General features: G+C 43.7%; 1 protein-coding gene across 8 annotated transcripts in view; it reads left to right on the plus strand.

Moving 5' to 3' along the window:
• Positions 1 to 15,225, plus strand: part of CPEB3 (cytoplasmic polyadenylation element binding protein 3) — an 85,845-nt gene that overhangs the window by 44,510 nt on the left and 26,110 nt on the right. For 5 of the 8 annotated variants that reach the window (XM_081863240.1, XM_081863241.1, XM_081863236.1 and 2 more), the window contains 2 exons: positions 1,214 to 1,270; positions 14,074 to 14,097. In XM_081863240.1, coding sequence (XP_081719366.1) covers positions 1,214 to 1,270; positions 14,074 to 14,097 — 81 coding nt within the window. The remainder of the gene's footprint in view (positions 1 to 1,213; positions 1,271 to 14,073; positions 14,098 to 15,225) is intronic. The other 3 variants (XM_081863237.1, XM_081863239.1, XM_081863243.1) reach the window with 1 other exon arrangement.

Here is a 15,225-nt window from a genome sequence, read left to right on the forward strand (position 1 = left end):
ATAACAACAATATAATAATTAATATTATAGTATTACGTAAATATTTTAGCAGCGGAACAGCCCTGGTTGGTTTGATGGCTGTCACCTTTATCAGGAGAGAGATGGCAACAATGCAACCATGCTGGCACTCCCTGATGTGTTAGCAAGCTTGACACTGCTGACCATGGTGTCCTTCTGCAACAACTCAGGAGTTGGGAGACACTCTGTTAAAGAGGTTCTGCTCCTGTCTGTGGGGTCACTATCAGAAAGTAGCATCAAGGGTCTGTTGCCCTGCCCCATAGTTTTGGGGCTATTTAGCTATGCTGATATTTATGAAATGATTGGGGGTTGTCATCTGGGTATTTGGATCATGGTGTTATTGGTACGCTGATGACCCACAGCTCCCTTCCCATTCCATCTGAATCTGGAGAGGCTGTGAAGGTGTTGGAGTAGTGCCTGGAAGCATGATGCACTGGATGGAGGCCAATAAACCAAAGCTCAGTTTTAGTAAGGCAGATGAGCTGTGGGTGGCTGGTTCCTATGTCTTGTAATTAAGTGAATGACCTGCTTTGGGAGGGGTTGCACTTCCTCTGCAGGCACAGGTTCATAGTTTGGGAGTACTCATGGATTCCAATCTATCACTGAAGTCTCAAATACATTCGGTGACTTGGAATGCTTATGCCCAGCTAAAGCTACTTTGTCAGCTGTTGCCATTCCTAAATGGTGATAGCTTGGTCTCAGTACTTCATGCTGTAGTTAACTCCAGTCTGGACTACTGCAGTGCACTCTACATGTAACTGCCCTTAAAGATAGTCCAAAAGTGGCATGTGCTACAATAAGAACCCCCCCATATATGCTTTATATTGTTTTTATAATTATTTATTGTTTTGTTTGCTGCTCTGGACTTCTTTGGGGTTGGTTGGGATAAAATAATACTAAATGATTAACATAGGTCTGTCATGTTAATAATTTAAAAAGTGTAAGTCTGAACTGAAATATTACATTTAATTAAGTGAAATTGGCAGTGTTTAAAGTTCCTCTGATCTTCCCCTTCCATTTTTTTGTTTTTTAGCAAATAGAATGCATAATTACTATTAAACATTCTTATAGAGAAGTATATAAAAAGCAAATCTTTTCTAGTTTCATTACCATTTTTTATGTATTTGTGAAATCTAGCATTGAAAAGTAGCCTATTGAACATAAAATATGATGCCAAAATGTTCTATTTTTTTAGGTCGTATGGGTATAAATTTTCATCATCCAGGAACAGATAACATTATGGCTCTCAATAGTAAGTCTGCATTTATCTTCTTATAATGCATTTTATATAATTTGGCTATACGCAATATGCTTTTAAATATTTGTCTTTTGGATACAGTGAAGAGAAAGGAAAAATAGATGAAAAGTCTATGTACATTTAATCAGTCTCTACTGCTACTATAATGTGAAACAAATAACAGAACACATCTATGGACACAGAGGTAATATTTGATCAGATGCTGATTTTGTGGAGATCCCTTATAAAATCATGAGGATCCATAATAATCTGTGCCTTATATACATGTTCCCATGGCAGTGCTGGAAATAACAGATCTGTGATTTTTGACAATGCAATCAGTGGAGATGGATGAGATTTGATGGTAATTATTGGTGGTGTGTAAAATAAAAATGCAGCTTTGAGAGGATGCTTTGCTGAATCTCTTATGCATGTCTCACCTCTCTTTCTCTGACTCCTGCGGAGCACCATTTTCCTGCTCCCAGTTTTCCAGATTGTCCCCCTTTATACTTTATCCTTTCTCAGTCATTCCACTTTCTATTCTGTTGCTCATCTGATTCTTGAAAAGCAAATAGAGCTAACAGACGAAGTAGAAGTGCCCATTGTTCTGGCATCATCATCACTTTGAGCATAACTTGCTGAAAGGCTGCATGCAAAACATTATAATTAAGAACAATGCTCCTTCATTGTCTTGTACTTTTCAAACATGGGGAGGGGGATAGTCACCTTTGCCATCTCTTGACAAATGGGGCTCTGAGTGGGAGAGGGCTCAGAGGCTTTGCAGGTGCCAGAGGAAGTCCTCATGGGTGTTGTTGTGCCCATGGACGCCATGCTGGTAAACGCAACTTAAAAACCTCTCCCAAAACTAGTAGTACGGGACTGTGGAATGAACTCCCTGTCATAGCTGTCAACTTTTCTTGCGAGGAATCCTATTCATAATAAGGGAATTTCCCTTTTAAAAAAGGGAAACATTGACAGCTATGCTCCCTGTCCTTCCCTGGAGGTTTTTAAGCAGAAGTTAGATGACTGTTTGTCATGGATGCTTTAGTTGAGATTTCTGCTTTGTAGGGGAGGATGACTGGATAACCCTCAGGGTCCCTTCCAACTCTACAGTTTTATGATTCTATGTGAGGCATAGGAGTGTCTTTCTACTATGTCACCTCATTCACTTAGTCCAGTATATGCAGGTCCCACTATCTGCACGCTTGCTATCTGAAAGATCAGTTATCCACACTTAAAGGATTATGCCCAAATCTCACTCAGCAGGTTCACTTATCCGAACAGCTGAATTCCTTCCTTCCTTGTTTGTTTGTTCATGCTTTGTTGGTTGGCAGCAGCCACTTTCCAGAAGAAACCATGGAGAGAGGAAGAGGGGAGCGAGATCAGACAAATCAGAGAGCAGGAGAGATTGGACAAATCAGGTTTTTTTATATACTGTATATAAAAAACTTTATCTCTCTTTTGCTGATTGGCTGCAGCCATTTCAGGAACAAACCCCTGGGGGTGGGGGGACAAGAGCGGACAAATCCCGCTTTAGAAATATTTCCATAGGAAATAATAGAAATTGTGGATATGTTATGTGAAGGCTTGCCGAATGAAAAATTTCCAGGTAATGCATTGTGTTCAGTAAGCAGGACTCTAACACCATATGCTGGGAAGTCAAGAACAGTAGCTTTACAATACTTGTTTATTGGTTAGTGAAGTTATTGTGAAGTAAATAGTGAAGTAATTGGTTAGTAAGTAATTTCGTTGTCCCCGAGAGGGGGCAATGACAATAAAGACATTATTATTATTATTATTATTATTATTATTATTAGTGAAGGGCATTCTGCATATGCTCTAAGGTACACATTTATTCACACCAGAATATTGCAGCATGATGGTTTTCAGTGACTAAAGGAAAAACATGGCTGATGATTAAATTCCTTCTGGCCTTCCTCTTCCCTTGGTTAGCGAGTAGCTTTTGTGGTATAGCTTTTGTGGTATGTCTAGATGTTGTGGCACTACCATAGCCAGAATGCCAAGTTGTCAGGGTTGCTGGGAGCTGTAGTTCAACATCACATTGACTATCTCTGTCTTAACATAAAAAGGCAAAGGGACGCGGTGTACAGCTTCTGGGTCATGTGGCCAGCATGACTAAGCCACTTCTGGCGAACCAGAGCAGTGCACGGAAATGCCATTTACCTTCCCGCCGGAGCGGTACCTATTTATCTACTTGCACTTGGACGTGCTTTCAAACTACTAGGTTGGCAGGAGCAAGGACTCCATCGCGGGGATTCGAACTGCTGATCTTCTGATCGGCAAGCCCTAGGCTCTCTGGTTTAACCCACAGCGCCACCTGTGTCTTAACATAGTTCTGAGGTAATTCCCCACTGTAAACAGGGACAGTAGCAAAATAGTATCCAAGAGATGTCTCTCTAATGTTCTGCCTAAATGTTACCTAATAGAACCAGTATCACCCTGTTGTAGTCACAGGCCACATATTAAATGTTCTATCATTTTAACTAAGTTCCATTGTGAGAGTAAATATTAGGTTTTCAAAAGGAACTGATCCGTTTGTGCTTAAACCTACTTCAGAATCCAATGCTAGACATGTTTCAGGGAATGAGGCCCTTGGAGGCTGACCTCATCATTTGAGAACAGAGTCACACTAATATACAAAATCTCTATTGCAGGATATATTTTAGTAACATGAATGTGTTCTGTAACTACACACAAATCTGGTTAACATGTATTGCTAAGCCAAACCAAGGCTTAGCACAAATGAGCAAACATGCTGGATCTCAGAGAGATTGCAGCTGCTTTGCTCCTCTGGTCCTGCTGCTGCCCTGCTGTGAGTTAATGCATGGTTTGGCTTAGCATTATGTCTGAATCCAGGCTTGTGGTTTATCTCCCCTAGACAAACCACAAGTGGTAACCCATAGAACAAACCTTGGCTACTGTTTGGGCTTCATTAGGAGCAAGATAAATGTTGAAAAAGTTGGCTTTTAGTGTAGTTGACTTTTCCAGTATAACTGGAAGTTAGACTCTGGAAAAATCAGCTATTAACAAACGTAAGACATGTTATCCACAGCAGTCAGTTGATTTTTTCATAGGAAGTTACTTCAAACTAAAGTATTAGATTTAGCTGTGGTTTGTGCACTTTTGCCATGCAGTGACTTGCCAACTTGCTTCTTGCTTCTATTCTGCTCCTATTCTAGTAGACAAAAGGAGGAATGGGTTGAAATATATTTTTGATTGATAGTATTTAGTTGACTGAGATTAATTAGCATTTTCATTATCCAAGCATTTTGGCCTTCCTTCCTTAGTTCCATGGAAACGTTTTACTAACATATCATATTATTTTCTTTATGTTTAGTCATTGGTATCATTTAAATTTTTTTGAGTGGGGGGGGGGAGTTATGGTTGTAAGTTGTTTTTAATTGTTTTTAATCTTGTGTTTTAATGTTGTGACCCACCCTCGGACCTTAGATTAAAGACTGGGTAGTTAATAAATAATTATTCATCATTATCATCATTATTCATTTCATTTCTATACTGCTTTATATTGTTAAGAAAAAAAATCTGTAGTTTACAACCTACATTTAAACACCAAACAAAGCAATCCAGAATAAAACATTATTGAAGAAAGTCAAAATATAAAGTATACATTCAAAGCAACATAATTACCAGGAAACTAAAATATTATCTTAAAGATTTAAAACATTACAGAGGAGAGCAACTGCGGAATGTACATTTGACACAGCAGAGTTAACAAAAAGAACCCTTAAACATTACAAAAGAAAACTTTACTAGAAGGCAAATAAAAATGCACTCTTAAAACAGCATAATTAGCAAGAGAATAAAATATTATCATAAGCATAGAACATACTTGCCTCTTGTCAGGGAACTGCCATCGGAGAGACAGGTGGTGGACAGGCTACAGGAGAATAGGAGAGAATCTGCAGTAGAAGAGGGAACCAGCAGGGGGAGTGCAGGAGTCACAGCGGAGGGGAGGCTCTGGGATGCTTCCAGTGAGAGTAGTGGAGAGGTAACGGGACCCCCGTTGGGAACGCCCACCCTTCGCCGGAAACTGTCACGCAGAGAGTCTCGAAAGCGCATGTCTGTCAAAGAGCTTTTATGTTGGCGTAAATTCCGTAGACGCCCACTGTCAGATTCTTCCAGCGACTGACGGAGTCATGCTTTGGGGGCTCCGTTAGTGCATCGGTTTGGATGACCAGCCAAACCCCAGAGGGATCAAGCTTTTACGCACAAGCAGCTCACTATCCCCTCACAGCAATCTGACAGTCTTTGAAAGCAGCTTGTGCAAGCAGAAGGCATCATGAGCGAACCATCCGGAACCGGAGGAGCAGGAGCGGGAGCTGGCGCAGATCCAAGCCTGGAACAAAGGTACAGGGCGTTGGAGGTCCAGCTGGCACTGCAAACGGCGAGGCTCGAGGAGAGGAGGGCTCAAGATGCAGATAAGGGGAAGACCACCCCACTTGCCAGACGGGTGCCTGGACTGGTGCAGAAATTTGGGGGGGATCCCCGGAACTATCAAGCCTTTAGGACAGAGATGCAATATGCTCTCAATCTACTGTTTGATGACTTCCCCGACGAGAACTCTAGAGTGGCGTACGTGATTGGCCATCTAGAGGGAGGGGCGAGGGACTGGGTTCGGCCCCTGATGGCAGCCAATAATGAAATCTTAAAGGACACAATGAAGTTTTTCCGCGCCATGGACTTGATGTTTTCCAGCGAGATCGAGCAGGGAGTGGTGCGCAGGCAGTTAATGGCGTGTAAACAGGGGAGCCGATCTGTACGTGAGTACTGGACTGAGTTCACCATGCTGATTCATAGACTTGGGTGGGACCTTGCTAGTGAACCTATTCAAATGCTGTTTGAAGAAGGTCTCTCTCCGGCAGTGAAAGATGAACTTTCCCGGGCGCCTAGGGCGGAGTCTATGGATCAGCTGACTAAATCAGCGCTGTCCATTGGGGCACGCCAGGAAGCTAGAGCTATGGAAAAGCGGGAAGGAAAGGGGGAACGTTGGAAGGACTTCCGCATTCCAGAGATTCCGGAGCAGCCTTTCCCGCCAGCAGAGCCGATGGAACTTGGAACAGCGCGCGCGCGCGCAGTTTCAAACACCAGTGAAGGGCGGAAGAAGGAGGGAAAGAGCGGCAAGAGATGCTATCTCTGCCAACAGCCAGGTCACTTTGCCAGAGTCTGTCCGCAAAGGAAGGAATGGCAAGGGATGGCGGGAACTGTTGGGGGGAAGGAGGAAGAAGAAATCACGGAGCCAGTAAAAGCCAACGCCTGGTTGCCAACATCAGGGCACAGCAGCCAGGCCAGGGAGTAATGAATGTGCCCACGCCGGAACCTCCAAGACCAGCGCTTGTGATAGAGGTGTTGCTGGAACTGGCAAACGGACACCCACTGAAGATAAAGGCGCTATTGGATTCAGGTAGCTCATGTAATTTCATGAGCAAAGAGTTTGCAGCTGCACACCAAATACAGACTATCCCATTGAGTAAGCCTTTGCAGGTTACCACGATTGATGGGAGGGAGCTGTTGGGAGGAGAAGTGAGCCAACAGACTGTACCAATGATAATGAGGGTGGCACGACACACCGAACTGATAGCGTTTAACGTAGCCACCTTGGGAGGAGCTCCTATTATCTTGGGTATGAGCTGGCTGGCGCTACACGATCCGCTAGTAGGCTGGCATCAGAGAGTGGTTTCCTTTGGATCAGCACATTGCCTAGAACACTGCAAGGAGGGAGAGGCTCAGGCAGGCGCCAGGGGCACTCTAGCAGTGATGGAAGTGATGGACAAAGGGAGGGTGCCACCACAATACGCTGACTTGCTTGACGTATTCAGCGAAAAAGAAGCAGATAAACTGCCCCCGCACAGACCCTTTGATTGTCAAATTACCTTACTCCCAGGAGCACAATTGCCAGTGGGCAAGCTGTATGCAATGTCAGACAGTGAGATGCAGGAGTTAAGGGAGTTCATTGACAAGAATCTCAAGCGAGGTTTCATCAGAGAGTCACGAGCGGTGGGGGGCAGCCCAGTGTTCTTTGTGGACAAAAAAAACACAGGCAAGCCCAGGCTTGTATGTGATTTCAGGGCCCTAAATGCAGTGTCAGAACCAGTGACTTTCCCTATGCCCAGAATTGATGACATTCTAACACGGGTGAGAAAAGGGAAAATTTTTACCAAGCTGGACCTTAGGGGGGCATATAACTTGATACGTGTGAGAAAGGGGGATGAGTGGAAGACCACTATGTTCACCCCCTTGGGGGCCTTTGAGTACACCGTTATGCCTTTCGGATTACAAGGGGGCTCCGCCTGTTTTCAATCATTCATGAATCACGTCCTGGGGCCACTGCTCTACAAGAACTGCGTAGCGTTCTTAGATGACGTTCTGGTGTACTCAGACAATGAGGAGCAGCATGTGCGAGATGTAAGAGAGGTACTGAGCAAGCTGCGAGAAAACCGGCTGTGGGTGAAACTGGAGAAGTGTCAGTTTCATACCAAGGAGGTGGAATTCCTGGGGTACCGGTTGTCTGACAAGGGATTGGCCATGGATCCCAGCAAGGTTCAAGCGGTACTGGAATGGAAAACACCAAAGACCAAGAAGGACGTGCAAAGGTTCCTGGGCTTCGGAAACTTCTATAGGAAGTTCATCAAAAACTTTGCCCATTTAACAGCGCCCATCACGGATTGTCTTAGTAGCAAAAAGAAATTTGTTTGGACGGGAGAAGCGCAACAAGCGTTCGAACGCTTAAAGCAGGCGTTTGCGTCGGAAGAGCAACTCTTGCACGTGGATCTACAACAACCAATGAGAGTGGAGACTGACGCGTCAGACCGAGCGGTGGGGGCCGTTCTTCTCCAGCCGGGAAAAGATACGTCTGAATGGAGACCGTGTGCATTCTTCTCGCGGAAGTTGAACAAATCAGAGAGGAACTACACAGTGTACGACCGAGAACTGCTCGCCATTCATGAAGCATTCCGGAAATGGCGGCACTTGCTGATTGGGGCGCAGCACAAGGTTCAAGTCCGAACTGACCACAAAAATCTGGAATACTGGAGAACAGCCCGAGTGCTGAACCAGAGACAAGTGAGATGGGCCCAGGAGTTCTCCAAATTCCACTTTGAGATTCGTTACGTGCCCGGCTCCGAGAACGTGAGGGCGGACGCTCTTTCCAGGAAACCTGAGTACTTAGAGGGGAAGGGAGCGCCTGAGGCAAGGCATGTAATCTCTGAAGACCGCTGGGTGTGTGGGGCGGCATTGGTGGGGCAGAGGGAACTGATAGAGGGTACGGAGAAAGATGAATACGCCCAAGAGAAACTCAGAGAGCTCCGGAGGACAGAGGAGAACACAGGGGGGTTCGAAGAAAAGAACGGGGCGTTGTATTACAAAGGGGCACTGTACATACCCGACGGGGAACTGAGGGGCAGAGTACTCAAGCAGTTGCATGACAGCCCCACAGCGGGACATTTTGGACAGCACAAAACCATGTGGTTGGTTACCAGGGAGTTTTGGTGGCCCAAGGTGAGGGAGGACGTACGGGAATATGTCAGGGGTTGCGACAGGTGCCAGCGAGCGAAAGGAGAGAGGGTGGCGCCAGCGGGGCTATTACAACCCTTACCCACGCCCGAAAGGCCATGGGAGGCAGTATCCATAGATTTTATGACGGACCTGCCAAAATCCAAAGGCAAAACAGCTGTCATGGTGGTGGTAGATCAATTAACCAAGATGTGTCATTTTATAGCTTGTTCACATGCAGTCACAGCGGAGGAAACCGCCAAGTTGTTTGTAGAACATATTTTCAAGTTGCATGGCGCCCCCTTGAGGGTGGTCAGCGACAGAGGGAAACAATTTACTTCCAGGTTCTGGAGGAAACTTATGAGCTTACTGCACGTAGAACTCAATTTCTCAACTGCCCGGCACCCAGAAACCAATGGGCAAGCGGAAAGGGCAAATGGGGTTTTACAACAATACCTGAGGTGTTATGTAAAAGACAGAGAAAATGATTGGGTGGATAAGTTACCTCTAGCAGAATTTGCCTACAACAACGCGGAGAACGTGTCCACAGGGATGAGTCCCTTCCTGGCAAATTATGGGTGTCACCCCCGGGCATTCCCAGGAGAGGGAGGGGAGAGGTGGAGCGTGCCGGCGGCGGAATATTTTTTTGAAGAGATGGAGGCGATCCACCGTCAGCTTCAACTTAACTTAGAGAAAGCCAAGGAAGAATATAAGAAGCAAGCAGACAGAAATAGGAGGGAAGGTGAAACTATAAGGGTGGGGGACCGGGTGTGGTTGTCCACCCAAGGGCTACCGTTCAAGGGCGGGAGTAAGAAATTGAGGCCCAAAAGATTGGGACCCTTTGAGGTCATACAGCAGGTCAACCCAGTGGCATTCAAACTCAGGCTGCCCAGTCACATGAAATTACACCCAGTATTTCACAGGTCATTACTGTCGCCGTACCGAGAGGGACGCGAGTGGGGGGAGCGTGAGAGAGAGGCCACCCAAACGCCCGTGATAGAAGAGAGAGAGCGCGACATGAACGTGGCAGGAATCATTGATTCCAGGTGGAAGGGGAATCAGGTGGAATATCTGGTAGAATGGGAGGGGGAAGCAGAGTCGGAAAACACTTGGGTACCAGCAGAGGTAGTCAATGACGAGGTTTTAATAGAAACATTTCATCAGCGTTTCCCAAGAAAACCGCAACCCGTGGCTCGATTTAGAAGGGAACACTTTGGGACCACCGATGAGGAAGGAGAGTTTGAAGGGTTCCCAGAGTCAGGGGTGGGTGAAGAAGCCGACTCCGACGAAGAAGAGGAAGACGGGGAGAGAGACGGTACGCCGTGGCTGGAAGTGTTAGAATCCTCGGACGACGAGGAGAGTTCCTTCAGGGGCTTTCCGCCCTCACCGCCAGTGGGAGAGGAGGCGGGAGGGGGTGAAGGGGGCCCTGGGGGGGAGGTGGATGTCAGGGAACTGCCATCGGAGAGACAGGTGGTGGACAGGCTACAGGAGAATAGGAGAGAATCTGCAGTAGAAGAGGGAACCAGCAGGGGGAGTGCAGGAGTCACAGCGGAGGGGAGGCTCTGGGATGCTTCCAGTGAGAGTAGTGGAGAGGTAACGGGACCCCCGTTGGGAACGCCCACCCTTCGCCGGAAACTGTCACGCAGAGAGTCTCGAAAGCGCATGTCTGTCAAAGAGCTTTTATGTTGGCGTAAATTCCGTAGACGCCCACTGTCAGATTCTTCCAGCGACTGACGGAGTCATGCTTTGGGGGCTCCGTTAGTGCATCGGTTTGGATGACCAGCCAAACCCCAGAGGGATCAAGCTTTTACGCACAAGCAGCTCACTATCCCATCACACCTCTGTTGCTACCAACCACTGTTCATGGCAAGTGGCAGCTGTGGAAGTTCAGGTTTGATGACCTGGGTTTGCCCTAAGAGGCAGCCAAAACCATCTCTCATCTCTTCAGCAGTCTCAACTTTTGTAGCTAGAGTAAATCAGGCCCCAGTCTCCCAGGCCAGGTGGAAAAAGTGGAGGAAAGGAATTATGAGCTCTGGAGGTGGAACAGTATTCAGGGTCTCAAATATTGGCTGTTGAAGGGTAAACAGGATTTTGTGGTGAATGGTTGGTGGATAGGAAGCAGAAGCCGTAGAGGAAACATTTGTTTAAAGGATGAGATCCAAGATGTACACAATGGAAGAGGGAATAGAGATATGGTGCCATTCGGTGTTCGATTTAAGACCCATGTGACGCTCATCTTGCAGGACCCAGTAGGCATGGGGAATCTTAGCTTTGGAAAGGCGAAGGCACTTGTGCAAAAACCAACTGGTGGAGCTCTTCAACTTAACATGAAAGAGGTGGAACATAGATGGTCTGTGTGCCACTAAGGTGATATAAATCACCTCCCTTGACAAACAAGATTTTTATTTTTTTGATTAAATGGTTTATAAAATTTCTTAAATATTATTGTGGCTTTCGTGGGGTTTTTAAAATTGCATTTAATTTTTAAAAGCTGGTGTTTCTGAATGATGACTGATAATGTAGCATTAGGTTGGTTCTGGAGGCAAGTGCCAGAAGGTTATGGTGGGAATCTGTTGCTCTGCCTCTTGGCCCTTTCATTAATAGGATGCCACAGGATTCCAACTTCTTTCAGTCCTTTTTTTTTTTAAGTTGGCACCTAAAGCACAAAGAAATGTGATAAATAAAAGCATTTCAAAACTAGCTATAATTTCCTCCCTCCCTCATCCCATCCTTTGCCAAGGGGAACAATGATCAGTGAAACAAAAGAAATAACACATTAAAAGAAAAGTTACATAACCTGCCCCACCCCATATTTATGCAAACATTAAATCGCATGAAGTTTTCTTAAGAAATCTAAGACTCTGGAAAAACTCAAGGAATCTTTGCCAAATACTTTGAAATTTTTCCAGGCAATTACACTTAAGATAAATAATTTTCTCTTTCACATCCATGTTGGTAAAATCTTGTGTCCAGATTTCTGGATCTGAACTAGCTTAGCACAGCAGGACCAATTGTTTAGCTTCAGTTTCTGCACATTGAATCTAAGCTTTCAGATGTTTGTTTGGCCCTGATAGATGCGTTTAAGTATCCTAAAATTTCATATATAGAACATAGATTAAATGGCATATTTAAGACATGTGAATGAATGCCAGTTCTGCATTCCAAAAGTTGAGGCTGTGAAGTATGTCCGTCCCTCCCAAACTGCAACCCTGCCCTGTTTCTCAATAGCTACATGAAATCTCTGAGTGAAGTCATGTGGCGTTCCAGGCTGAAATATTATCAGAGCTGAGTATCCTCAGCATACTATCTCATTAGTTTCTAGGAAGACTGTGGGCTTATGAGACCAGAGTATAATACTCCAATCTTGTGCTGTCTTTGGGCGCAACTCTGCGGGCTTTTCTTTTAAACCCCTGCTCAGAACTGGAGTACCTTAAGGACCCCTCTCTTTTTATATGTTCCCTTCCATGCACTCCAGTCACCCCACTGAAAGTGATCACTGACCTGATTAATGTTCGTAATCACTGCCTGATTATTAATGTTCATTTACTGCTGCTATGTTTTGTTGCTATTGCTTTTTTATTGCTGTTTCCAAAATATTTATTATATTTAAATTGCATTATCTCTATTTTGTTTGCTGTAAGCTTCTTGACCTTATTAAAGGACAAGAGGGATAAAATTTTCTTGCCAGTTTAGTTCTTACACAGCCCACTGCCTACACACCCTTTCCACCAAGGGTTATGCAGTCCATAGCTGAAACAGCAGAACATACCTATTTTAAAAATAAACAGAGTAAGTCATACTCCAAGAAATCTTATTGCCATGATTAAATTAAGCCATTTGATTCATTTGGCCTCCTCTCTGAATGTGGGTCACTTGGCTTACAACAATTTGAATTCTGTTAAGTTTGTGTTGTGTGAATGTGAAAATGAGCTACATATTGGCTAGAAGAGTCAAATCTTCTTCACCTACAATGCCAAAAATCCAGTTACAGATAGGTAGCCGTGTTGGTCTGCCATAGTCAAAACAAAACGAAATTCCTTCCAGTAGCACCTTAAAGACCAACTAAATCAGTTCTTGGTATGAGCTTTCGTGTGCATGCACACTTCTTCAGATACCAAAAATGCCAAAAATGTTCGTCTTGCAGTCATGAGCTATTCACTATTTTTATTTGGGAAGTGCTTTCTGGTTGCCACATAGATTGGGATGTCCATTAAGCTAGCTTCATAGAAAGGACTGTCTGGCTGAATTCCATAAAGTTCTGTGTTTAAATCATGCCCCCCTCCGTAAATATAAAAACACCTTTGGACAGTATCCCCCCACCTACCCAGCCTGCCTGCATTTTTCTCTGTGATAGAAGAGAAATACAAGGAGAATATAAAATTCAGAGATTGCTGCAGCAGGGAGGCAGCAATCAGAAAATGAAAACCATATCCATTTGCTGTTCTCAGTGTGATAATAGACCCTGCATTTCTAGGAATAGCATGTGTGACTAAAATGCAGAGATGCTATGTCAGGTAGTATTGTGGGAGCTTCATAAAGATTCAGCTGCATAAAGCAATGTATAGAAATTCACACTAACCCATTTAATTAACTCAGAGCTTCATTTACCAAATGGCTTGTTTCAGTTGTCTGCCTCAATCAGATAAGCACCCTTCTGCTGTTTCTTCTACTACATTTAGTAACCCATGTACTATTATTATGGCTCAGTTTTGTCAAGGTTTGTAAAAAACAATCAAACCCCACTTTGGGGGCTGTAATTTAAAAAATAAAATAAAAAATACGTTGAACATTTTTGTAAGAATTAGAGTTTTCTAGTGAGCTTCTTCACTGACATTATTTCGCCAAGATCTGAGATGAATACTGAAGATTAGTGTTGCTGGGAAATACAAATAAGCGCGCGCACACAACTTTTCGTTCTGTGTCTAACCATTTAAACAGATACTGATGGGTGGTTATGTTTTGACAATGCACATTGCTGAGTTTTCAGTGCTGTATATATTTATTTCTACTGAGTTCTGTGAGGAACTCTTTTAAAAATGCTTTCTACATAAAAATCATTCAAGATAGGCATCTGGATAAATGTCTACATCCTCTAGACACCTACTACAGATTATTTGCCATTGGGGAAACGTGTTGCCCAGACAGTGCTTCTCTCAGTCACTAACCCTAGGACTGTTTGAATTACTTAAACTACTTTCTACTTCAGAAGCCGAATTTTGCAGAAAACAATATATATAGTAATTACTGTTATGCCAATACCCACTATATTTTTCTGTATTTACATGCAGCCAGGAGCTATGGGCGGAGACGAGGTAAAAAAAATATATTTTAAATTTTGCTGAATATGGTGATGGGAACAGCAAATTGAGGCTATGTACAGCTGGTTATTTCTGTGGGGCAACAGGAGTGTCAAGGAGTTTCTCCTTGCTGCCATAGTGGCACTAGTCCCAGTACTGGATATATAGCTTTATAGTTATATGAACATAGTGGAGAAGTGTTTTTGAAAGGAGAGAGATTTTGTTTGTTTCTCTTAAAAAACACAGTGCTGTAGTGGTAGACAGTAGCTGCCGAACTGTCCAAAGTAAAATATTCATGAAATGTTGATATATTACTAATGGCAAAAAAAGTTTAACTATTTTCAAAGATCTATGTGAACAGGTGTGGATCAACATCTATGATCTCACATGCTTTAACAAAAAAATGGAAAATTGAAGTGTTCAATTTTCTATTTTTTTTTTAATGTTGCTTTTAAGCATGTAAGATTATAGATGCTGATAAAAAATATCAAACATTTGCCTAGAAGAGGCACACCAGAGTATACATGTATTGAACCGCTGTTTCTGTGCCTTTGGGGACTTCTGGAGGTTTTTACTTTTCCCCAGGCACAGCTCTTAAAGCTATGACCCATTTCAATTTTCATCAGAGACTATGATAGACCATAATAATATGTGTATATACTGTGGATAATTATTATTTTATCATGCCACCCCCAAGTCTGTAATGCTCTGTACAGCTTTCCTGTATCAGATTCTGTTTCTGCAATCACTCAATACAGATTTCTAATTGCTTGTGGTTAATTTATCACAAATCATTGTTTTGCTGCCAATTTTTAAAGTTATTATTTAATACTTGAAACTGAACTTGAGTAATTTAACACATGCACATATTCTGCCTTGATGGTTTTTCAGTGATGCTGTATGTTTTATTACATTGTTGAAGGAGCAACTTCAGTTTAAGTTATGCTGAGTTTTTCTTTTAAAGACCAGGCTTCTCGTTTTAAAATTGAGAGAAAGGTTTCTGCTGAAATTAGCATGTTAGTCTTGAAGTTTCCTAGGAGAGAGAGAGAGATGGGGGGAGGGCGGGCTACTGTGGCCCTTTAAAGGAAAACCTTATTCTTACTGGTTTCTGTGCAATCCTACATACGGCTTCTGTGTTTGCAT

The sequence above is a fragment of the Podarcis erhardii genome, assembly GCF_964252035.2.
Source record: "Podarcis erhardii genome assembly, chromosome: 5".
In the NCBI taxonomy this organism is placed as follows: Eukaryota; Metazoa; Chordata; class Lepidosauria; order Squamata; family Lacertidae; genus Podarcis; species Podarcis erhardii.